Source organism: Ambystoma mexicanum, chromosome 5q, assembly GCF_040938575.1.
Source record: "Ambystoma mexicanum isolate Mex_15411 chromosome 5q, UKY_AmexF1_1, whole genome shotgun sequence".
In the NCBI taxonomy this organism is placed as follows: domain Eukaryota; kingdom Metazoa; phylum Chordata; class Amphibia; order Caudata; family Ambystomatidae; genus Ambystoma; species Ambystoma mexicanum.
Window position 1 is genome coordinate 1,049,628,608 of NC_090933.1, and position 25,913 is coordinate 1,049,654,520.

The window sequence follows — 25,913 nt, forward strand, 5'->3', positions numbered from 1 at the left end:
TTGCACCAGGGAGGAAGACGAAATATCGGAGACCATTATGAGCTACTCCAAATCAACCCCGCTTCCTCGTGAAATATCTCCCTTGTGAAAATCTACCAACCCCTCCGCATCTGGTAAATCCCCTAGGAGCACAAACCTCATTAGACACAAAAACCACATCTCCCAGAATCCTGTTTTTTACCCAAATACTCCCAACCATTCTTCATGTCCCTCTGAGTATTCTTTCCCGAACAAATAGTCTAATTTCACAAAACACTAACTTTCCCACAATTCCCCCTCTTCCTTTCACGACAATAATCCCGGTCCATCCTGTGTATTTCACAAACCACTAAACCCCCCACTCACTTTCCGACACAAACACTTTTGCACACTACAGACAACGGACTAACACCTGAGCCATTCACCTGACATGTCCCAATGTGCGGGTCAGGCCAAGTCAGGCAATTGACCAGAACAAACACCTGATGGCCCTTTCCTTTCCGCACAGGGATAAAAAGTGGAGCACAAGAGCAGAGTAAGAGCAAGGCAGAACGCACAACGTGAGAGCTAACACATCGCCGCAGTTCAAGAGGAGGAGAAAGATAGCATACTGAGAGGGTGACAAGGAGAGAAGCGGAGTTGCCCTTTCCGATCAAGGCCCTTGAAACCTCAGGAGAAGGAATCGAAAGACCGCAAACATTAGCCAGCATGTGTTGCAGCAGATGTGAACGGTACATGAGACCCTCCTCCGCTGATAAGCCGGGGACAGACACTATTCTGCGTGGTGCCAACCTTGACTCCAAAGAGAAGGAAAGCCAAGCGGTTCATCACAGCCGGTGAGTTCAGGGGAGAATCAATAAGAAACCGAACTGTGTTGAATGAAAAGTAGCAAAAGGCTAATTGAACTGTGAAAACAGAGCTATTGATGCTAGAAGGGGGAAAACCACCAACAGAGGAGTCCGGCACCACTTTGGTGCTCACTCAAGAAATTCTGGCAATTATCAGATTGTTGAAACTGTGATGACCAGAAGGCCTAAGGAAAAGGCGAAAAAGGGGTCAACGTGGTCATACAAGGTCTTATAAAATCCTCTGTACCGTCGAAAGTCTTTCACCGACAGATGATTGTGAAATTAAGGGAAGTGAATCTTGCATCAGAAGAACTGAATCAGAAAGGCACGATTGGTAAAGTTGGCAAGAGTGAACCCGGCAGAAGGATGCTAACAGAAATGGGCGAAGCCTGAAGACTCGATCAACAGTGTATTGATAGCAGTGAACCAGACCGAGGGATGTCCACAGTGAACTGTTAAGCAAAGGTTGGCAAAAGTGAACCTTGCAGAGGGATACAGACAAAAAGGGGCAAAGCCTGAAGAACTGTTTAAAAAGACAATAAGATTCGTGAATGCAAGTAAAGTCACAGTGAAACCGAAAGAGGGAGACTGACATCTGAAAGTGGTCCAAGCCCGGTCGAGGGAGATCCAGGGGTGAAAAAAGAAGGCAAGAGACTTTTTAATGCAGAGACTTTACCATCGAAGTACCTGATAGCTGGAACGGAACGGTCGGCTCGTGCTGAGAAAGCCCAGGCGTGTGCTGTGCTCCAATGTCCCACCTCTTCCTGTACTGAAAATGTGGGGAAGGGAGACCCCCGGCAATCACATCCTCACTTATTGTTTAGTACACTTCTTTTTTCATTATTGAAAACCTATCCACACTCTTTCTATAATCAGTTGAAAAGAATTGGCAATAAGTTTTTCTTAGTTTAGGCCCTTTTATTTTGACACAACGCCACTAGGACTGCCTTATTTTTCATTTGATGATCTACGCTTGCTCTCATCTTGGATTTAGGTTTAGCTTGGGTGTTTTTCCATCCTGCATTTATTGTTCAATCCACACCTTAGAACTTTGATCACTTGTGTCTGTCTTTACTATTGCCACCGTGAGTTCCTTACAGTCCCCCTTGATTGTTCAAGTATAACATTGTTGTTGAATTGTCTGATGATCAGGACCGCCTTGCCCCGGATGACCTCAACTTGTGAAGCATATCCGATAGCCGCTGACGGGAGTGATCCGCACACTCAGGCGAGCTGGCCCTCACCAACCAGTCAAAAACATAAGGGGTATAGGTGGTGGCCCTCCAAGCGAAGGAGGCCTGCCACCGTTTTCATGAACTTCGTGAACACACGAGGGGTCTAATTAAGGCAGCACTCTGTATTGGAAGTGGTGTGACATAATCGTGAAGCACAGGAATTTCCGGTGAGGTCGGAAGATGAGGAAGTGTAGATATGTGGCTTTGAGGTCCAAGAAACACATCCAGTCCCCTGCGCACAGCAACTCCGCTATGTGGACAGGAGTGATCATCGTGAAGCGTTCGAGGGGTAAAGATAGATTGAGGAATGAAAGGTTCAGGGCTACCCTCAGGCCAGCCTGGTTGTTCTTGGGCACTGCAAAAAGCCTGGCGTAAAAGCCAGAGCCCCTGTCTGACAGAGGTACCAGTTCGACCACTTGCATGCCCAAAAGAAGTTGGATCTCCCGGAAGAGCACAGGCGACCCTATCTGCATCAGTGGAGAAGAGTGTGGAGGAGAAGAGGAAGACTGAAGCCCGTGGAGATAAAGAATCCAAGGACTTGTGCAAAAAAAATTCCAGCTGCTCACAAAGAGCCAGCTGGCCCCCCACAGGAGAACTGTGTTCCTTGACCAAGACATCATTGCTGTTGCTGTCTGAGGCGGGAGTGGGGAGCGAAAAAAGCTCAGCAAGTTCCTCAGCTGCTTTCTCCTGTGGTCGCTGGTGAATCTGTCCTGCCGCCGAGCACCGCTATCCCAAAAATCTTTAAAGCCGCGAGGTTTGAAGTCGGTCCTGCCCTGGTTATGAGGAAAGGACTTTTTACCCAGCTTTGTCAGGTTGTCCAAGGACTTAATCCTGGTGGAAGTCTCCTTTTTTTTAAGTTTGTCATAAGTGGACGAGTGAAAAAGATCGGTCCCCTGCTTTGAAGGAGTCCTGACTCTCCATAGGGAGCTCAGGCAGGAACTCCCTGATCTCTCGCCACAGCTTCTGGTTCGCCGCATTGAGGATAGCGAAAGCGTTGGCCTGGTGCAGGTAGAGCCCGGCGTTGAGGTAGCACCTCCTGTCGAAAAAGTCGAGGGCCTCGTCCTCTTTAGACAAACGGATGAAGGTGTCCCCAGCCACAGTAGACGTAGAGGAAGGCTTTGAATTGAGAAATTACTTACCGTAATGTTCTTTACATGGATTATTCTCCCACAGATTCTTCATCAGATAGATAACCCTTTCTAGCTTCAGGTGCTCGGAAAAAACTACAACAGGTGGCGTAGTGGATCATTGATCAATCTTGACTCGGTGCTCTATCGTCAGTCAGCTCTGGACGTCTGAGAGATATATATATATATATATATATATATATATATATTATATATATTTTACATTACTCACCGTAATCGTATTTCTGATGCTTGCATCTGCTTAGATTCACATGCTGTGCATAGGCCGACATCTAGTGGAAGCTGCGGAGTATTACAGTTTGTTTTACGAAACTCGAAAATGGGCATCGACACAAGGCGTGCCAGTAATACTATCCCTAGTGTGACGTCCACTGTACCCATGATCCCTCACGCATGTAGGACCCTCATATTGTATGTTTTCTGACATGAGGTAGCATGAGGAGTAGCGTGAGTACAGATTATCCAAGCAGATAGATAGAAAGATAAGACTACAAGCATCCATGCGCCTTCTCTCAGAGGGGAGGAAGGGTGGGCGCATGTGAATCTAAGCAGATACAAGCATCAGAAATAGGATTACGGTGAGTAATGTATCCCTTCGGAGGCTTGTGGAATCTGCTTAGATCACATGCTGTGCATAGATTAGCAAGCAGTGTTAGAAGAAGGAGGAGGGGTGTGAGAAGGGTCATGAGCAAATAAATGTCTTAGAACCGCTTGTCCCACTTGAGTATCTGTCTTGGAATGAGTGTCAATGCAGTAGTGCTGAGTAAAGTTGTGAATAGAGCTCCAAGTAGCTGCTTTGTAAATGATGTCAAGGGGTACATTTGCAATGAAAGTCAGAGTGGCCCCAGTGCCTCTAGTACAGTGGGCTCTTGGCGTAAAAGGCAGTGTTTTATCTGAAAGGGAGTAACACAGCTGGATACAATTGACTATCCATTTTGAGATTGTGCCTTTAGAGACGCGATCTCCCACACTGCCTGTAGCTACGGAGACAAACAGTTGGTCCGTTTTTCTCAGCGGCCTAGTCTTGTCCACATAGTATAGGACCGCCCTTCGCACATCTAGCGTGTGCAGTTTCACCTCAGCAGAGCTTTGGTGTTCTTGGAAGAAAGCTGGAAGCTCAATGGACTGGTTAACGTGGAATTTAGAAATAAACTGAAGGTGAAAACCTAGGGTGTGTTCGTAAAACCAGTTTATCTTTATGTACAGTAAAGAAAGGATCCTGCACTGACAGATCCTGAATTTCACTGACCCTTCTTATGGATGTAATGGGTACTAAGAAGGCAGTTTTATAGGTCAGGTGTTTGAGACTGCTCTTATGCATGGGCTTGAAGGGGGGGGGGGCATGAGTTTAGCAAGCACCACATTAAGGTCCCATCCTGGTGGTGGGTTAGAAATTGGGGGGTGGAGTCTCTTTACCCCTTCCATGAAGGCTTTAACCACTGGTACTTTCCACCACGACACCTTGTTATCGGAGGTGGTGTATGCTGGCAGTGCCGCTAGGTGTACCTTCAGTGAATTAAATACCAACCCTGCATCCAGCAGGTGGAGCATGTAGGTGACAATGGAAGGAATGCAATCAACCAGGTTGATTTGTTTATTCTGGCACCAGATAACGAATCTTTTCCATTTGTCAAAGTGGCAGTGCCTTGTGTTTGGCTTCCTAGATTCTTTTAGGATGTGCATACATCTCCGATGTAGGTTGAGATGTCCAAACTCTATGACTTCAGGAGCCATGCTGCCAAGTTCATTGAGCTGGGTTGAGGATGCACTGTTGGACCTTGGTGCTGGGACAGTAGGTTGTACCAGCATGGGAGTCTGATGGGTTCGCACACTGCTAGTCTGCGTAAGTGTGGAGACCACGGTTGCCTCGCCCACATGGGACCAACTAGGATGAGCGTCATCGATTCCCTGTGCATCTTGTTGACCACCTTCCTCATGAGAGGGGTTGGTGGAAAAGCATACGCAAACATCCCTGACCAGTTCATCCACAGGGCGTTCCACTTGGAGTCTGGCTGAGGGAACCTGGATGCGAATCCTGGGCATTGCCTCTTTTCGCTTGTGGCGAATAGGTCTGTAGTGGGAAACCCCACTGTGAGAAGATGTCTTCTACAACCTCTCTGTGTAGACACCATTTGTGTTCTTCTGGGAGGGGATCTCTGCTCAGAGCGTCCGGTAGTGAATTGAGATTCCCTGGAACATGTTGCGAAGTCAGGTAGATGTTCCGTCTGAGTGCCCATATCCACATTTTCTGGGCAAGCTTGGACAGATTTGGCGAACGAGTCCCCCCTGTTTGTTTAGGTAAAACATAGCTGTTGTGCTATCTGTCAAGATCTGCACTGACCGGTTCAACAGGTGGGGCTCGAATGCTTGAAGCGCTCAGAATACTGCCAGAAGCTCTAGCAGATTGATACGATTCTTGGCCACCGTGCGAGACCAGGGACCCTAAGCTGTGTGGTGAAGAAGGTGTGCTCCCCACCCTGACGGGGATGCATCTGTTGTGACTACAGCCTGTATCTCGGGATCGTAAAAGGGTTTCCGCTTTGACAGGGTATCTCATGTCCACCAGTGAAGACTATGTACAAGTGTTGGCGAAATGACCACTAGATCGTCCCAATGACCTCTTGCCTGAGACCACTGTATTGCCAACCATTCTCGCATGGGACGCATGCGCAGGCGCACGTGGGGGACCAGGTAAATACATGACACAATCTTGCCTAGCAAATGCATCGCTTTGCGCACCCTTATCTGACGACCGGGCTGATATAGAGGAATTTGCAGCAGTAGATTCCAAATTCTTTCCTCTGATGGAAAGGCCAACCCCTCTTGAGTGTTTAGGACAGCTACTAGGAACTGTTTGGATGTGCTTGGCACCAGGCTTGATTTTTTCTCGTTTATGGACAAACCCAATTCGAAGAGGAGGTCGATTGTTCTTTGAATGTTTGATCTGCAAATTACTGGGGTCTCCCACGTGATGAGCCAGTCGTCCAGGTAAGGGTACACTGGGATTGCCTCCCTGCGTAGGTGTGCCGCCGCCACGGCCAGTACCTTGGTGAATACCCTTGGAGCCGAGGCTATACCGAAGGGCAGCAACTTGAACAGGTAGTGCCGACTGTCCACCTTGAAGCGCAAGAATCTTCTGTGCGCTGGGAACATGGAAATATGAAAATCGGCATCTTTCATTTCCAATGTTGCCATGTAATCCTCCTTTTTTAGGAGGGGGATTACCTCTTGGAGAGTAGTCATGCGAAATTTTTGGGGCTTGACATACTTGTTTGCAGGGCGTAAGTCCAATACTGGGCGCATTGTCAATTCTTGTTTTGGCAAAAGGAAGTAAGTTGAATAGATACCCTTGTTTACCTGGTGTCCCGGGACGAGTTCTAGCGCATCCTTTGCTAGAAGATTGACTATTTCCTCGAGGAGGATCTTCTGGTTGTCTAAGGAATGTACTTTTTGACGTGGAGGGTGGTTTCGGGGACGCTCTGAGTTCTATGCAGTATCCTGCGGACACTGTGGACAGCACCCATCTGTCTGATGTGATCCCTTCCCAAGCTTGGGTGAAGTTGGAAATGCGTCCCCCTACTGTGGATGCGTGAGAAGGGACCCTGAGCGGAACGTCACTGTTTAGCGGGATGCGTGCCGCCGCCTCTATTGGGGCTGCCTCTACCCTTACCACGGCCCCTCTTGTTTCCCCTGCAAAAACTCTGGGTAGACTGCTGGTTGTTACCCATGATGTACCCTGTCCCTGTGTATAATTAGAGCCCCTCTGGGAATTTTGGCCGCAGGGGCGATGAAAATTACCATTCTCTCTTTGATTAGGGGGCTTGTTCGTTAAATGTCCCAGGGATTTCAGAGTCTCATACTCGTCTTTGGCAGTTTTTAAAGCGTCCTCTACCGCTTTGCCAAACAGAAGGTCCGGTTCCACTGGCTTGTCAATTAGGGACGCTTGTGTCTCGGGTTTAAACCCCGACTGTCTTAACCAAGCATGTCTCTTAATGACAGTGCTCTCTGTATTAGCCTGCCGGCGTTATCTGCGGCATCAAAGGTTGCCTTAAGGGTGCAACCGGGCACGGCCCTCCCCTCCGATGCAACCTGAGCCAACTGGCCCTTTAAAGGTTCCGGTGCGGAGTCTGAGGGCAGCTACTTGCTCTGACTGGTGGCAGTTTTAACTAGCCAGCAGAGTAGTGGAGTTCCTAACCCGTAGATCTTCCTGCTCTCCTTGTCGGGGGGAGCCTCAGATGATGATAGAGGCGTTCCTGCCCATTTCCGGGTATCAGTAACTACCAGGGAGTCAGGTTTCAGTTGCCCCCTTATGTAAAGCAGGTCTGATTGGGCTGTCCTTAACAATTTCTCGATTCTGGGGTTTACTGCCATGGTGAGGTTAGGATTAAGAAAGGAAGGATCAATTCTCCGTTGGATGGACTTGAGAATTGGAATGGCCTGGGCAATGGGCTTCTTTTCTCCTACTAGTTCCTCAGCAAAGTCCCTCTCCTCCTGTGCCCCCTGAGTGTCGATGCGGAAGTGTTCTGCCGCTCTAGTCAAGACCTCATTTAGGAGGGGCTGGTTGTAAACTGGAGAGTCGGTAACTTGAGGTTCTTTGCCTACAGGGGAGTCTATTCCATAGACTTCTGAGTCATCTTTCTCCTCCTGGTCCTCGTCATCCCCATAATAGTCCACCCCAGTTTGGTCGTCCTACATTACCGATTCTGGATCCTCATCTTGTAGTGGATCCTCACTAAACTCGGCGTAAAGCTGGATGTAGAAAGGGTCAGAAGACCGACTTTGCGTTGGTGTCTCAAACCGAGGTTTTTTACCAGGGGGTAGCAAGAGCCTGAGGGAGTAGCCCCATCAGGAGTATAGGAGAGGAAGTGTTCTGGGTTCTTGGCATAGAAGTCTGCTAGGGATGACATTCTAGACATAACCCTGTCTATATCCTCACTGGTCCATTCCTTGGAGCTGGGAATTACACTTTCTTGAGAGGGTTCCCCTACTATGACTTGACTGGACTGGACCTATGGGCTCGTGCAGGGGTCTTGGCTAACTGTTTATCAGAAGACTTGGCACTGTCTTAATGTAACTGTGGTGCCGAAGAAGGGTGAGGTGGTTTCTTCTGCTGTTTCCCCCCTTCCCCATGAGTGGAAGAGTGTTTCCGAGCTGTTTTCACCCTCTCAGAGCCTTTCGATGCCTGGCGTCGGGAACCGGGGGTAGTGTCCCTTTCCTTAGGGTGAGGCTGTGGGATTCGGAAGCAACCGCAGAATGGTCTTCTGACGCCGACCCCTGGTGAGCGGCCTGGGGCTGGTGGTCAGCTTTGTCTTCTGACGAGCGTACCTCCATGACTTTGGTGAGTGAGGCATTCTTGGTAACTGTGGATGGTTGCCTGGTGTCGTGCAGCGATCTTGACCAAGAACGCCCAGAGGACACCGATTCGGTGGACCGCTCCTTGTGTGCCTCTTTCCGAGAACTCAACAAACGCGTCGAGTCTCGGTTGGACTTCGAGTGTTTGTGGAAGTGGTGTGGGTAGCGCTCGTGTCGCCGGGTGTGTTCCCCATAACCGCCCTGCCGGACAGCCTTCCGAGGTCGGGGACTTGCGCTTGGCTATCTTTCGACGCCACGTTGCCTTCGCCGTCCAAAAGTACGGCGTCGCTGCCATCACAGAAGGCGCCCTCCGCTTCCATGGCCTCGCGTTGCCTGGCGTGGTGGGCCCAACGTTTGCTCGAGCGGTCCTTTACTGTCTTAGCCTTGAACCGGCTACACGCTCTACAGTTCGCCTCAGGGTGGTCCCTCGGCAAGCAGAGGTTACAGGTGGCGTGTTTGTCAACCCAAGGATACTTGCGGTTGCACTTGGGGCAGAATTTGAAAGGGGTACCCTCCATACGCAACCTGTGGCAGCGGGCTAGTGTGTGTAGGAAATATATGTATATGAGTGTAGAGTAGGTTACCACCCCCCACTCTCCCTACTTGCAGGGCCGAGGCCAGAGGCCTTCCGAGGCCCAAAGTCTGTCGTGCAGCTCTCGATAGTTGTTTTCTTCTCCGGGTCGGCGTCGAGCTTTGAAATTCGGTGACTCGACGTGGGAATGGACGAAACGGGGAAATATTATACTATTTGCAAAAGCCAGGGAACTCCGCGGAATGCTTCCGACAAGTATGGCGAAAAAAAACTATCTGAGGGTCCTACACGCGTGAGGGATCATGAGTACAGTGGACGTCACACTAGGGATAGTATCACTGGCACGCCCTGTGTCGACGCCCTTTTTCGAGTTTCGAAAAACAAACTAATACTCCGCAGCATCCACTAGATGTCGGCCTATGCACAGCATGTGATCTAAGCAGATTCCACAAGCCTCAGATATATATATATATATATATATATATATACATATACATAGACATGCTGCATCACTACACCCCGTGCCTCAGTTCCCACCTCCCCCCCCCCTCCGTCCCCCAAGCCAAGCCGCTGCATAGGAAAACCAGCAAGAAAAGGATGGCCAACTAGCCAACAGAGGATTAGAAAAACAGGGATCCCAACCGGGATAGACAGAATGCAAGTATTTTTTATTTATTTTAAAATGGGCATGCAGCTTGCAAGCAAAAAGAGCAACAGACCCTAGAACCATCACCGACAACACCCTATCTGGAAAAGGCAGACACCTACTGCTGATACTTTCTCAGCAGAGATGGATGGGAGGGGTGATGAGAAATCTGCAGGAGAAGAATCCATAGAAAGAACATTACGGTAAGTAATTTCTCCTTCAATGGATTGCCTTTCTCCTGTAGATTCCTCTGAGGTAGACTCACAAAGCAGTAGGAAGTACCTACAGCGGAGAAATTTAAACTGCTGAAGCAGCTGACCAAGGGGAGCTGCTGGCGGGAGAAGACTGGCTTATGCAGGAAGGAAGGGAAGGGTAGGGTAGCGGACCACGAAGAGGAACACACTGCAGGGATGCCAGAAGCTGAGAGAACTTCTGGGCGTTTGCAGGTGTCCAGAGCTAGCTTTCACTTCACCAGAAATCAGGAAGATGGCAGAGAGCCACGAAGAAGCCACAAGGAACAGAGACTGGGAAACAGAAGCGGTGAACAGGGTGCTGAACGTTTGCTTCTGGATAAACACAAGAGGCAAAATACGCCACAAACCACTGGTGAGTCTAAGGAAGGGAAGAGGGCACACTTGGCGTATCGGCAGACAAACCAAACACTGTTAATGAACAAAACAGTCCAGGAATGAATACATGCAAATGAACATTGTTTTAAAAGGGATAAAGCAAACAGAACAAGCCACTTGCAATCGTATGACTGTATGCAGTCTCTTTAATGTTGTCATATAATCGCAAGGGAAACTGTAGTACTAAATTAAGGGCCGATATGGAAGAAGGCCCAAGCGTGGCTAACTTCAAATTTCGCATGGACGAATCTTCAATTGCTGTTCTGAATATTTTGACCTAACTTACAGTCTCAGTCTGCTGATTGGAATTAGGAGTAATTAATTCCCTAATAGGTACATTTGATTCAACTCTAGCAGCCTCATCATTAAATAATATTGACTCAGATTCATTATCGAGGGCTTAACACATTCAAAGGAAAGATTAATCAAGAAGCACTGAGTCAAATATTGCGGGCTCAGCAGCTTCACCAGGTGAACCTGGCATTTTATTAACACAGTTCACATTCGACTGTCAACGGTGCCTTGGTTGATAAGACTTTCCCCTGGAGCCAATGCCTTCACAAGGGGCTCAGACGAATCAAAAGATCCCGATCCCATTGTTCTTCCAATTGAGGAATCTGGGATTTTTAAAACAAACACTGGCGTGTGCGTCTGGTCTACCGCATGAACCACTGCATCAATATTTTATGTGTTACTACTCAAATTATACAGGTTTGCTTTGCAAATGCCAAAACAGTAAGCAGTAGACAAACGTAATGCTTTAAAATCCGGATATGCCTAAAATGTACACTTTTTAAAGCTCACAGGAGTGGTGCAAATGCCTGACCGCAAGCAGTCATGCCAGCGGACCACAGCGTATTCCACTTCACGCTGCTCTTCCGGAGCAGGGTTTTAATAATAACACAGCATTGCAGCAATTCACAGCCAACCACTCTGCTTCACTCAAGCTGTGCTTAAAATGAATAAGAGACCTCTGAGCCTATATGACTCAAAGTGCTGCGAGGCTGCTGGAATAACGCAGCTACCCTCTGCGGGAAGCACCGCACTGCATCGGATCAATTCGACTCACCACTGGAAGACGAACCGGGATGACGGGAATTTCATGACATTGAACGCGCTACCATCAACCCTAACTGGCACAATGGATGCAAAAAAGATCAAGTCCATGTCAAAGCTGTTATATTTATAACTGATTATCTCACTTGATCCAACAGCAAAGATTAATTTGCTGCATCAGTGAGGCATTCAATAGTTTGTTATGGATGCATCATAATGGAGAGGACAGCTGTTCTCTAAAATTGGAGCCATCACATGGAGATTCAACCAATTTATATCAACCATTGAATAGAACATAACTTTGAAAATGAAAAATACTCCATCAGGGCACACAAAATCTACTAACCCACTCGCATTGGCAAGGAGATTTTATGAAGGAAGAATAACATTTGCTACTCTAACTTTCTGGCGAGTATGGCGATGTTTGATACTTTTATGACATGTACTGTAAAAATCTTTGTTTGCAGTAAATGGCAAATAAAGGTTTCACTGTGTATGGCTGTCAGTATTGCACCAAGTATGACGTGTGCATATGGTGACTATTTTACAGAAAGCACTGGTAAATATTTTGCGACAAGTGCATTTCTCTTAAGTCGAGTATGTAAACTAAGGAACCCACTGTGCAGGTATAATGGGATTTTGAAGAATTTACAAGGCCTGCCCAGTGATAGGATTTGCTCTTGGATGCGGACAAACCCCCAACCCTTATATATGTCAAGAAAGGAAAGAATGTGCGACATCTCTGAGTAGTAACTTTCCAACATCGAATACAAGTTTAGGGGTATAACATGTGCCTAGAGTACAAAGGCTATCAGGCTGCTTTGAAATAAATATGAGAGGGAGGGTTAAGCTGCCTCTCAACAGATTGCAAGACACAACATTTTTTCAGGCTAACTCTTCACCATATTACACACAAATTAGCAGCACACTAAAGGCAAACTAAAACTAACAAAGGACAGAACAAGGCCACTAGCCGATTGGGAGGATAGGATCATATCCCTTATCCCAGCATTTAATCATACTATAGATGTATGACCCCCGACAACATAATCCACAACGAGTTCTTGGTATATTTTGGAAGAACTAGGTATAGAGAGATTAAAACTAATGCTTTCACAGCCTACTGCAACATGATAAATAATGTAACCTTTGGCATCCGAAATCGAGAAAGTCGGTTTATGAGCATTTATATACTGTACCTCACCCGGGACAATGCCAATGTCCAAGGAAATATTGGCAAATTTCTCTTATCCTGTTTTATGGCAGAAATATTTGCAGGAAGTGCTGTCACAGTGGTCCTAAATGCTATAATTCAGAGTAATTGAACACTTTCTCCAAAACTTATGCTCTCTCTTCAACAAAGTAATTATGGTATTGTTTTCTGCAAGAACCGCCATTGTAATGGCTTGGAAATACGATGACAAAATTGATAAGACTGGAAAAATGTCAAACAGTAACTGAGCTTTTCAAAACAGAAATGTCTCCAAATCAAACTATAATTGAAGACCATCTGTAGGCACTATACATTTTTTTCTACAATGTATATTTATTTCTAAGCAGAGATCTACTACAGTTCTTATGATGGGTCACAACCTCTCTCATTAAGGTAATAATGTTGATTAATCATTGCTGTTAAATCACTGGGTTTAAACAGGGTTGCGACTTCAGAAGTGCATTAAAACACAGTCACTGCTGACAAAGATTGTACTGAATGAATACAGGACCTTTGTGGAATAGCATGCTGTTTGGAACCCCCCCACCACTCACCCCCTCCCTAAGTCACTACCTGTCTTAGGACTTGGAAAAGCCAACCTATGGTTAGCAAGGTTATTTACAACCCCAGTTGAGCAAAGCCACTCTCTTAAGTAGCATGGGCCAAGCAGCAGGGCTAAACTAGTATGGAATGGGGCACTGTTTTGTAGTACAGTAAACACTTATCAGAACTGATAAGGAAAGGACCCAAAGAGGTATGTTATACAAACAACATACATTACAATACTACGCCAAGGCACACGTTAAATGTGTCAGGGGGAAGTAAAAATGTGTCAGTACATATATCAAACAAACAGATAGGTAGCCCACTATGGGTTACATATTACTTTAGAATCATGAGCAGTTCTAAACAATACATGCATTCACCAAAGTAGGGTGAACAGATGTTAAATAAACACCAAAAAACCTATGCATTATAATTATAAAGCACCTGGCACCATATACTAAAACTTCAGAAGTCCAGTCCTAGCTTGTACCAAGTCTCTGAATGTGTTTTAGGTGTCAAGAGGTTTCTGAGGGTAGGGGCGTGTAGGCCAAGAGGACCCACTCAGCTAGTGTAGGAAAGGTACAGCTGAAGTTAGTTCATGGAGGGCGAATGCAACTTGCAAAATAGGGACTTCAGGGTCTTAGGTCAAGTTCCAGTGAAAGGCAAAGCGGCTACCACCATGGGGTTAACATGGATGACCCACAGAAGTACTAACCAAGATATCACTTCCCCGTGCCTGCCCGGGATAGCGCTGATGTAAGCAGAAATGTGCAGCCCAATGGGTTAGAGAGCGGTTCAAGAGATAAGTGATGTCAGGCTCCTGAGCCCCTAGTAAGTTAATTACAGTGCCAGCAGACAGCAAATCGCTGAAGAAGACCAACCTCACTGTTGTGGTTGCCATGCAGGCTCATCAGGTTGCGGGTTTGGGGCCATTTCTTCAGAGGATGTCCGTCGATGCAGAAGCGTCCATCTGCCTCCTGTGGGTTTCTTCATCACACCCTGAACATCTGGGGTAAGCCCAATGACTTTGTGCAGAGCGCACGTGGCGCGGCACATTTTTTCTGCAAACCGCATGCAAATCCCTAATTTTACACTGCGCACGTCGTGGAATGACTGTTTGAGGAGCGCATCAATGTTCAGTGACTTTTATGCCTTTTGTGTGTAATCCTGTACCCCTGCCTCACTGTGCCTGCTCCTTCCAACATGGCCGCACTAATATTTAATCTGAGCTGTGGCCTTGTGGTTTGGCACAGCTCCCAGTCTCTTTGGTTGCACTTGGCTTGTTAAGCCAATGAGAGCAACCGGGAGGTGGGAGCCGGCCATCCACCTAAGGCCACAACAAAGGCTGTCCACCACGGTACGCCAGCTACTGACTTTTCATAACCCCCACCCCAATGCCCCCCGTTTGTCTGCCTTAACCCTCCTCCCACCCCAGTGCCCCCGTTTGTCTGCCTTAATCCCCTCCCACCCTAATGCCCCCCATTTGTCTGTCTGAACCCCCTGCTTGCTTCTCATCCTGAAACCCCCTGCTCTCTTCCCCCTCCCTCCCTCAGCCCTCCCTCCCTGCCCTTTCCCCTCCTTCTGTCTAATTCTGGCACTACCCCAATTGCCGTCAGGCATAGTAATTGTAGCTGCCTGTTTTATGCATCAGCCACCCTCCCCCTCTCCTCCCCTTTTTCCTGTGTAAGTTGGGCACTGCCTCAATTGCCGTCAGGCATAGTAATTTTAGCCGCGTGCCTTCTGCAGCCATCTTCCCCTCCCTGTGCCTCTCACTTTCTACCACCAAAGCACTTACTCTTATCACTGTCCCTTGACCTCTGATAATAGCCTGTCTGCCCGCCCCCCCCCCTTTCCTTCTTGTCCTCTCCTCCCTCTCCATCCCCAGTAATATCTCGGTTCAGCTGCTGACCCTCTAAGATAGTCACTTCTTGTGTTCCTTTATTCTTCCCCTCCCCTTACACCTCCCCGCCTCTTGTCATTCTTGCACTGAAACCAATTGCCCACAGGCATAGTAATGTTACCGCTAGTATTGTTCTCCTCTTTTTTCCTTCCCCACCTTTCCCTTACTGTTCTATGCACTTGGACTATCTGTTATGATATGATAGTTTCTTTCTCACATTCTGAAGTGCTTCAAGGACCTGTAAGATGTAACTGTATTTTCCCTCACTTCCTTGCTTTGAAATATATTGTATATACGCGCTATACAAATAAACAATCACTGCCAGTCATCTTTAAGTTCCTTAAGTTCCTCTGGAGATCTCAGACTGTGGGTGGGGGAAGGGGCACTTAGATACAGTTCCACAATGAAGATCCTCAAGGAGTCCTAAGGCTCTCGGGAAACTCTATGGTAGACCTTCAGTCTTCCTGCAGACTTGTCTCCTTGTGGAGGGCAGCACAGCATATTTCCAAAGCCCCAGCAGAGCATTGACGACACCCACAAAGAGTTTCAGCCCCTTGGCCAGCTGTAATGGAAGACTTTGCAACGATTAACAGATGGATGTGAACCTGGCAGTGGAAATGCAAAGATTCATGATTTGTTGACCAAAAAATGTAGATGTCCCTTGATCAGGACAGATGACTGGCAGGTACCACCAGTCTTTGGGAGGAAGGCACCTTGCTGAGGTACTCCCTGGTAATTAGAAGTTTGAGGTGGTATTGGCTGGGTTAAGGCTGGTTCCTGTAGCAGTCCTATAGCATCACTCCGTCTTCATCTTCTTCAGATCACTTCTGCACAAGTGGTCCACTTGGTTCGTGGGTTTGGCTCGCCTCTTTATTTCCAGAAAACAGGCTGGGGTGACTGCAGCCCTCCAATAAGGAGGCATTGCAACATTCAAACATTGGAGGTTGCTGACCAATAGTGAACAGCCAGCCTCCTACTAGAATGTACCCAACAACATCCAAGCCCATTGAGGAATGTGCGCATCTAGATATGTGTATATCTATATTGTATGCCTGCCAAGCTGCATGGGTCCCTCCCTGACCTGGCATGGTAGAATGGCCAACAAAGGACAAGGCATCTTGAACAGGACTTAAAACATGAGTGGAGGCCGTTTTGAGTACATGGTGCCCTTAGGTTCATCATTACGGCTAAAAAGGTAGCCCAGAAAAACACATCTGCAAAAAAGGTGAATTGCTGAAAAGTAGCATAAAGGCTGCATAGGAGAAACTTGAGCGCACACAAAGTATTCCCACAGCACTCCATGAAAGATGGCTTGAGCTGAAAACAATGTGCAAAAGTCATAAAAGGGAGATGACAACTCCTGTACTGTTAGGTCCAGGGATTAACCAGTGAACCAAAATGCCAATGCAAAAGGGACGCTAGGGGTCTCGGGCAGCACATCAAATAAGGTGGGGGGGTGTTGTCATGGGAAAGCATGGGGAGAGGTCTCCCCACACTGGAACCTTAAAAGAAAGGTCCAGTGTTCCCAAAACAAAAGTTAATGCAAGTAGTGAATAAGATAAAACAAAATTCTCACTCGCCTTCAAGTCAATGAAAAATTCCAATGAGTGCAGCAGTAGGGCTGGGAGGATCATGATAAAGGGGGTAAGAGTTGCAAAAAGAAAATCTCCCTGGCACATGGAATGGCAGTTTTGACTGCCTGGACACTGCGTAACAGAAGACATGTAGACCTGATCTGGTGAGCTAACATGATAAAAAGATCACCTAGTTATATGAATGAATATTTGGTAAAGATATTTATCTCCCAATCCCTACATATGCTGTAAAAAAATGCGCTGGGAGAAATCTTTTTTAGGATTGACCTTACTCTAATTTTAATTAAAGCTTTCAAATATAACACACTTTGTTTTTAAAGAAAGGAATTCCCATCAAACCTAAAAAAGTTGCGTTTCCCCTACAAATTGTTAAAAAATAAATAAAGACTAAAAATCCATCCATCATATTCGGCTTTGTGCTTCAGCAAATATTAATTACTATTTTTCTGAAGAGCTTCATGCAGATTTGTCAAATGTTTCAAATGTAATGAGCAATATAATGTAGAAACAGTTGATCGGTTGACCTTAACTATAGGGCGACGAGGGACACCTTATATAAAAAGCTATATATGCCGTCGGACGCCTGGAGCATACAAAGAGGGACTAGACAAGGCTGCCCACTGTCCCCAATGCTGTACGTATTGGGGCTGGAACCCATAGCTATTTATTTCCGGAAACAGTTTTTTGATGCCGGCATAAGACTAGGAGGGGTGGACCACATCATCTCGCTCTATGCAGACGACGTACTTATATATGTCAGGGACCCACACATCAACGTCCCAACTATATTAGAAGTCCTGGACAACTATTCCAGAGTCTCTGGGATCCAATTCAGCAGGGCAAAATCCTGCTTGTTCCCACTAGCGGCCCTAAAAAAGGAGGACGTAGAATCACTCCCCGAGGCTGGGATAAGATGGCAGACCACCACATTCCGATACCTAGGAATCCAAATAATGCATACCCCAGCACTGATGCATGAACACAACACAAAAGCAGCGCTCCCGGCCCTGCGCAGATCCATGAACTTTTGGTCGAGACTCCCCTTGTCCATGATGGGAAGGGCATCCATAATTAAAATGATTGTCTTACCACGATTCCTATACGGGTTCCAGAATGTACATTACTATATCAACAAACCCTTCTTCCGGCTACTCGAGATGCTAATAAGAGAGTTTATTTGGGGGGAAAACAGACATAAGATAGCACTGTCGACACTGACCCTGCCATACACGCAAGGCGGCATCCAACTCCCAAATCTAGAAAAGTACTACTTAGCAGCTCAGCTCAGCTTTGTAATTAAATGGTTATCCGATGAGCCCACAGACGAAACGCCCCTGCTACAGACCACAAGCCTCCCATTCACCCTGAAGGAACTGGTCTGGGTACCTGCGAAACTGCTAGGAGCGGCACCCCTCATAGTCACCTTGGGGAGGGAGATCTGGCGTAGAACAAGGATACTCACTCGCACACAGAACGCTTATGCACCAGAAAAACCCTTGCTCGCAGACCTGTACACAACGGTCACTGATCTAAAACAAATCAGATTATGGGAAAACAGAGGGGTTTACACCTGGGGAGATCTTTACGAAGGAGGCACCTTTAAAGAATTTGCTGTACTACAGGACAGAGAGGGCATCCACACGGGCCAGTTCCTTTGGTACCAGAAGGTTCGCTCTACAGCACGGAGTAAATGGGAAGCGTGGCCTGCGGAACCAGACCCGGACCCACTACTCACGCTGTTATATAACATGGGGGAAGGCAGTAGACCAATATCTCAAATATATAGACACCTGAGCGATATACCAAACCCCCGGAGCGCGGAAATGAAGGGCAAATGGGAAACAGATGTAGGTAGAGAAATGACAGAGGGGGAGTGGAATAGGGCACTTGCGTTCCCCAAAGAAGTATCCAGAAATCATAGGTTTCGACAAATACAGATGAATGTGCTCCACAGAACCTACCTAACCCCGAAACGAATAGCCAAGTTCAACAAACAATCACAGTCTCACTGCATCTGGTGCACGAGGGAGGAAGCGGATCTAATCCACATGATGTGGGAATGCCCCAAGTCCAAGACACTGTGGGATAGGGTAAAGCAGACATGCGAGAAAGCAGGCATGACCAACTACAAATGGGCACCTGAGGAATGCCTACTTGGAATCTACCCTAGACTAGCCAGACTGAAACACATAGTCAGACTCATGGACATAGCGTGCATCCTGGCCAAAAGAACCATAGCCATGTCCTGGAAAAGACCCGCAGGACCGCAATACAAAGCATGGCATAGTGAAGCGGAGCGATGGGTATCGGCTGAAACCAAGGCCTGGGAAGAAAGAGTCACTAGATCTACGGATGAGTCCAGCAGAGCTCTTGAGGCATGGAAAGAACTTACCAGGCATATGTTCCTCCCCTCGGACGATAAGCCCCCATGAGCCAATGACCCGAAACAAACTAATCTACGAGACAAGATAGGGCAACCCCAGACGTATGACTGGAAACGATGAAGGCCCTGGGAAGGTATCCCCCCTGCGTCCTTCCCGAGCGCGCTCCCCAGCTTCCCTAAATCCCCTCCTCCCCGGAACAAGAGAAGCTGAAACATATGGACATGGCAAGGAGACAGTTACTGTTATTCGTTATTTGTTATTAGTTATATTGTTGAAGCTAAAATCCGAAAAGCGTTGTAAAAGATCAAGCACAAGACGCATTTGCATATCTTGTAAGTGATATTATTGAAAATGCCAATAAACAAATGTAAAAAAAAAAAAAACAAAAAAAAAAAGCTATATATGCCAATCTGTACGCATATGCAAGCAGCATGGTCACAGTGGCTTTGAGTACAGAAGGAGATTTGCTCATTATACCATAAACCAAACAAAGACAATGGTTTGGAGTGCCATACACTGCTCTTTCAGTCCCATGGGGTATGTGATAGAAAACCTGTAAACGAACTAATGTGCCGTTTTAAGATTTTACTTTCTACGAACCGAAATTCATTAGCGTTCTAATATTTGGTCCTAAAATTGCTTAACAATTTACAAAGTAGAGCTAAGCAATGACATATTAAAATTCAATGCACATAAATTCAATTTACATAGAATAAATAATCTTTTAGAATAATATGCAGAGCACAGTTTGCTAACCCAGTGACAATGTTGTTCTGCCTCAACCCCCCCTTTTATAAGCACCTGGTTCTGCTACATATGTCTCGGGAGGATAGTTCAGCGGCAACATGCTCGCCTTGGAAGCAAGACGACATGGAGCAACAGAGGTTCGATCCCCGGGTCCGAGCTTAGAAACCTCTGGGTATTAAGCGCGTTATACATATATCAACATATGGTGATTCTTTAGAGTCACCTGGTTGACAAAACAATTCTACAAAAGAGGGAGCAGTCCTGAGAAGCAGAATATGTGGGTAGCATTGCAACTGGCAATGCTTGTGACATGTATCTACTGCATCACAGATTTGTTTCGTCTTTCCTAGCATACCAACCAAACAGGGGCTATTTTATTAAATAGATCCCAGCCAGGAGTTGGGATCTAGCAATGCTTTCTTCGGCCTGCATGTCTCAGCATAAGCACGACCAAACAAAATAAAACGCACAGCCCTGTAATGTATGGAGTCTGAGTCAAGGCCAGTCGCTTATCGTAGCCATAGTATTTAGGATGGAAAGCATAAATACAATTCGTTGTGCATTATAAGTCGCATGTAAAACCTATTACATAGCCCGAGTCATTTGCAGGAAATTGTGCATCACCAATATTAAAAGTGTTATGGTGGCTTCACAAGCCACCAGGAATAGAACAATGCAGCACTAGCTAGCCGCATAAAGAACCGCAGTCATGGACAGATAGACCTCCAGAAGCAGTTTTCATAAACGTCCTTCGGTTTTATTCAAGATCGTCTCCATCATTACAAAACGCGATTCCGAGACTATTCTGAACTCTCGGGCTAATTATGGGCAGGCAAGCAATAGCGCTATGCCTGGGAAAGCAACGTGATGCCTCCTATTTGTCAATAGCCTTCCATTGAACATTAACCCAGATACTTAAACCAGCTGGCATTTCACAAATCTAAATGTAACAGCAATGATACAGTCAGGCACTTTTAAATAATACAAACACTTAAGTAATGCAACGATTTGAAACAATAAAATAGAGGTTTCCTTACTGTTTAATTTTGTCAGGTGTGTCATATAAGCCGTCAAAATCATAATCGAAGATGGGTCCACTTATGACATTAACACCATTGCGTTCCGTCGCGTATCGCTTCACCAGCACCCTCTGAAAATAGTTCCAAATTTCTGTTTGAAAAAACAAAATTGGCACATGAGCGCGCACACCAAGCGGTGCATTACATTCCTCCATATTGTCAGAACCTCTAACAGATCTATATTACAAAGCACCTTATTAAATATTGTAAAAGTATCACACTTAAGATTATGGGAATTGTGATGCTGGAAATGCAAATGCATCGGAGGGACAGGGCCTTCATATCCTTGTCCTTTACTGTTTTTGATTGTGTGTTCTGTCGTGTTTTCCATGCAGGAGTTCATGTGGGACTCCTGGCGGTGCAGCTCTCTTGTGGTTTGGTGTACAGATCCATGGGATACCCTTATGGCACCCATGGGTGGGGGTACAACCCTGTGCCCCTAGTGTATGTTTTTGGGCACTTGAGTGTGGCCCACAGAACAGGTTATGGGCTGGTGGCAGCTCCATGCTGAAGTTGACAGGTGCTCTGAGTATCCTCCATTTTGGGATACCCAGGCCCTGCCATTGGAATCAGTTGATTCCTGATAGGAAACAAGATGGCCCCTGTGGCCTCTTGGTTTCTATTCCCTGTTACCTTGTTTTCCCAAAGTCCTGGGAAGCCCCGACTCTGTCCCTTCCCCCTGACTGGCTGTTGGGTGGAAGTTCCATATATGGTGTTGTTGTGAAGTCCAGTCCAGACTGGCCGGAGCCTTCCCAGTGACTGTGCGTTGTGGGTATGCCCTGTGGGTGGGACCTGGGTGAATGGAGTGTGTGACCCATATGCACTTCTTGTTGTGGATGTCTGGGTTCTGGTGATTGACACAATGACTGAGACAGCCCTGCCCGAAACTGGTATGAATGCAGAGTGTTGAATAGCTGGGTACTTGTCCCAATACACATAACTTGTTGCGAGTGTCTGGAGAAAGGTGAATGGCATGAATGCACTATGCACCTGATTGGCTGCCTGCCTGCATGAATGCCCTTCTGACCGATTGGTTGCCCGAGTGTGACCCAGCAGAATGAATGGGAGATCAACTAGTATATCTGGGGGCCTCTGACTGCTAGAATTTGTGTTCAGAAGCTGAAGAGAAACTGGAGTTGAAACTGAAGCTTAATCTTGAAGCCATGTTGGAAGAGAAGTCTTGCTGCTGCTCTACTTCACCAATCTGAAAGGTGCTGTGTCTCCAAGGACTGACCCAGAGAGGACCTGGTTAGGCGCCCTCTTCCCGAGCTATGAGGGACCATTGTGCACCAGCTGATCTTTGCCAAAGCTCCCTGGTAGACAGACCTACGACAGGCTGCTGACCGGAGACGGGGACTGCCGCAGAATCACAAGGAGAAGCGCCCGGACACTGTTGTCCATCGATGTCGCCGACCGGAGCCGCCATGCTCCCTTTGCCTAAGTAAGATTTGATCCAAGGACGCTCTTGCCTGCACTGTTGACCACTTTGCCGTGGAGCATCCCCCGGTAGGTTTCCTGCCACCTAAAGACCACAGAGATGCCGACGACTCGACGCCCTTGCTGGGCCACAGTTCTTCAAACTCTTTGAGGTCCTGAACTATCGTCACCGAGGTGCCCCGCACGCCTCTTCCTTGCAGGATGCCAACGCTCCGTCGTCGCCGAGCACTGCTAGGAACGAAGCTGCCACCTCATCGTCGTCGTTCATCCTTTTCCTCGTGGGACCTTCAACGATCGGTGGCTCCTGCCTTAAAGGGAGCTGCTCAAGAAGGATCCATCGATAACCCGAGGACGAACTCTGCTATTCCAGGTACAATGGGGCTGTAGAACTATTTTAGAAGGAAATAAGACTCTTGTGAACAATATATGGACTCGGCTTGTGATATTTCTTTAATTTACAGGTTGCCCAGGTGGGTGGGGGGGGGTCTCCCCACACAGAATCGGGTCTAGTGGGTAGGGGCCACTATTGCGTCAATTGTTCTAACCAACGCCTTTCCTCCTAGGTCTATTGTTGGTTGCCTTTATTAAGTGATCTGTGTGACACTTAACCAGAGTATAGTTGATGCACTTTAATGAGATCTGATAATAATTGTGGCACCACTTTAGAACTGTTTATATTTGCCATTGTAGATTCACTGAGCATAAAGTGAGTTAATTGTGATAGTGTACATAACCGTGAATATTATATAAAGACTGTTTTAACTAATACAGTGTGTGGACATTCCTTTGTGGGGGATTGGGGACTACACTGTACTTAAGAACCAGCCTGCATCACCTCCTGAGAAGCTATGCCTTGATTGCTCGACTACATTACCAATAGAGAATCTTGGCTGGGGTCCTCTGTGCCTCTCCTCTACCATATAGAGAGCAGAAGTACAGACTCCCCCCTCCCCCTTCCAGTCTTTACATGAATCAACCACCTCTGCACAAAATCATATTTGAAAAAAGCAATGATCAGAAGACTACATTTTGATTGAAAAAAGAGGTCACTCCTCCCTAATCCATAGTTTTTTGCAATTGGCAAAGTGGTGCAGATGTGACAATTTTACAATTCGATCAAACACATTTTTTCACATTAGGTACAATTCATTACAGAATTTGAAAAGCTTTTGCTGAAAACATGCAGTTTTGTTAGGCTTACAGCAATAGTCCCTTTTTTTCTGTGCACTCTGCTCGCTTCAGGAACACTGCTTCGTTTGAGGTTTTTCCACTTCTCGTTTTTGACATAATACTGAATTCATAAAAGTACTCAGATTTTAAACCCTGCATCAATTACGGAAGTCAGATGTCTGTCGTGGATCCCCACAGGATCAGTCTTTATCTCGGTGGGGGGTGTGACACACAGGATTGCAGATAATGATAGTTGATGAACCCCAAGGCGTTTTGTAAATGTGAGGCAAAACATTTTCAAGGTCACCCTGTGATAAACGTTGCAACGAAGAATGTTCCCCGGTCCAAGGACAAGAAAAAGAAGCACTGCCAGAGGTCTTTCACACAGTGATTGTTCAAAACACCATTCTTCCTCTTTGAGGAAAAGGAGCCCGCGATTCCGGAGATCAGGCTCCTTAAGTACTTTTCCCCACCAATCCTCTAGTCCAGAGGAATTTTACATCTTTGCCAAGGCCCTGGAGTCCACAGGGCATGCAGGCATAGACACCGTAAAATCACGCAACCATGCACCCTTGGGTTTAGCCACGGTGAAGATGGATAAGAACCTATCTTGAGGTTGCATCTCTCCGTCTTCTGAAGTCGGTCCTTCGACCTCTGTACTTTCCTCTGTGGCAGCGCCAGTGCTGACTGAAGCCAGGACTTCCTCAGGGGTAAGATCTGCTCCATAGGAGTGCACTCCTGTCTCGGAGGGAAGGCATTTATGATGGAGGGGGATCCCATTACTTTTGGATTGTAATCCCTACACCTCAGGGATGTTAGAGACTAACCAGAGGAATTGTATGGAGAGGGCGGTCACTTGGTGGATCTTACTACTGATTTACAAGTGGCCTGGACAGCACCCCAGAACTCGACATGCTCCCTGCTCATAATCTGGGCAACCCCCAGGGAGCTTTTCTGCATGTGATGGCCAAGGTGGTTGACACCTTGGGGTTATTCGCCCCCCTCTTGGCCCCGGGTGCTTTATGAATGACTTATCAGTACTTGAACTATGGTCCTAGCCAGCCTTAGTCCTGACAGATTGGGACCTTGCCAAAAAGTATAGGGCAGCATCTTCAGACACACTGTTCCTGTCCACTCACCCAGCAGCTGAAGGTTTAGTTGTTGAGGCTGTCGCAGTGAACCAGAAGATGTCTTTACCCTCTTTTACCCTCGCTGAGTTTGCGTCAAGTGGGACGTCTTTAAGTTGAGGGAGAAGCCCAGCTTGTGAAGGGAGTGGCAGGTGACGGACAGATGATCCAGGACTTGCTCGGGAGAGCGCGCCCTGATCAACCAATCGTTCGGGTAGACGTGAATCCCCCCTTTCCTGAGATACGCTGCCACCACCATGAGCTTGGTGAAAACCCTCGGGGCGGAGGTCAATCCGAACGGCAGGACCCGAAACTGAAAGTGCAAGTCGCCAACCGCGAACCTTAGGTACTTCTTGTGCTTGGAATGGATCGGCACATGAAAGTAAGCGTCCTTGAGGTTGAGAGACACCAACCAGTCCTGAAGTTGAAGGGCCTGGAGGACTTGAGCGAGAGTAACCATCTTGAACGTGTCCTTCCTGAGGACCTTGTTCAAGCCAAGCAAGTCCATGATGAGTCTCAATCACCCGTCTTTCTTCGAAATCAAAAAATAAGGGGAATTACATCCCTTGTTCCTCTCCGCTACAGGCACCAGGTCTATAGCACCTTTCTCCAGCAGGGCTTTGATTTCCTGCGCAAAGAGCGGATCCGGACTCTTCAAAGAGAGATTCCCTGGTGGATTGTCGTGAGGCCTCTGCCGGAAAGGAAGACAGTAGCCGTGGGCTATGATCTCCAGAACCCACACATCTGAAGTAATGGCACGCCACTCTACAAGAAACTGCGCCAGCCTTCCCCCAACTGGCGAACCATGGGACATGGCCTCATGACTGAGCTGAAGCAGTTGCAGCATTGCCCGAGGGTAAAGAGGCAACTGCCCGAGCGGCCTTGGCACCTCGAGTACCTTGCTTTCCACCTCTGGTACTCCTACCGTGGCCCCTTTGACTTGCAGCTCCTCTCGATCTACCAAAGGATGAGTAATATCAAAAGGAACCTCCCCTCCATTGCTGTCCCCTAGGACGAAAAGGCAGAGGTTGGCGAACTGCAGTGCTCAACGATTTCGCTGCAGCTTTGGAGGTCTGCAACCTTTCAAGGCTCTCGTCAGCCTTTCTGCCAAAAAGATGTTCACCATCAAAGGGCATGTTGAGAAACCGGGCTTGCACATCAGGAGCAAACCCCGACTTCCGCAACCACGCAAATCTGCATATTACGCTGCTCGTCGCCATGGACCGGCTGATGCAATCTGCCATGTCCAGACCCGACCGAACGGATTCACACATGGCATCCTTGCCATCC

The 25,913-nt window shown here is 47.2% G+C and overlaps 1 protein-coding gene across 4 annotated transcripts in view; it reads right to left on the reverse strand.

The window, feature by feature from the left end:
- ENPP2 (ectonucleotide pyrophosphatase/phosphodiesterase 2) overlaps window positions 1–25,913 on the reverse strand; it is a 1,757,842-nt gene that overhangs the window by 51,063 nt on the left and 1,680,866 nt on the right. For all 4 annotated transcript variants that reach the window (XM_069621550.1, XM_069621549.1, XM_069621547.1 and 1 more), the window contains one exon: window positions 20,848–20,980. In XM_069621550.1, the coding sequence (XP_069477651.1) occupies window positions 20,848–20,980 (133 nt within the window). The remainder of the gene's footprint in view (window positions 1–20,847; window positions 20,981–25,913) is intronic.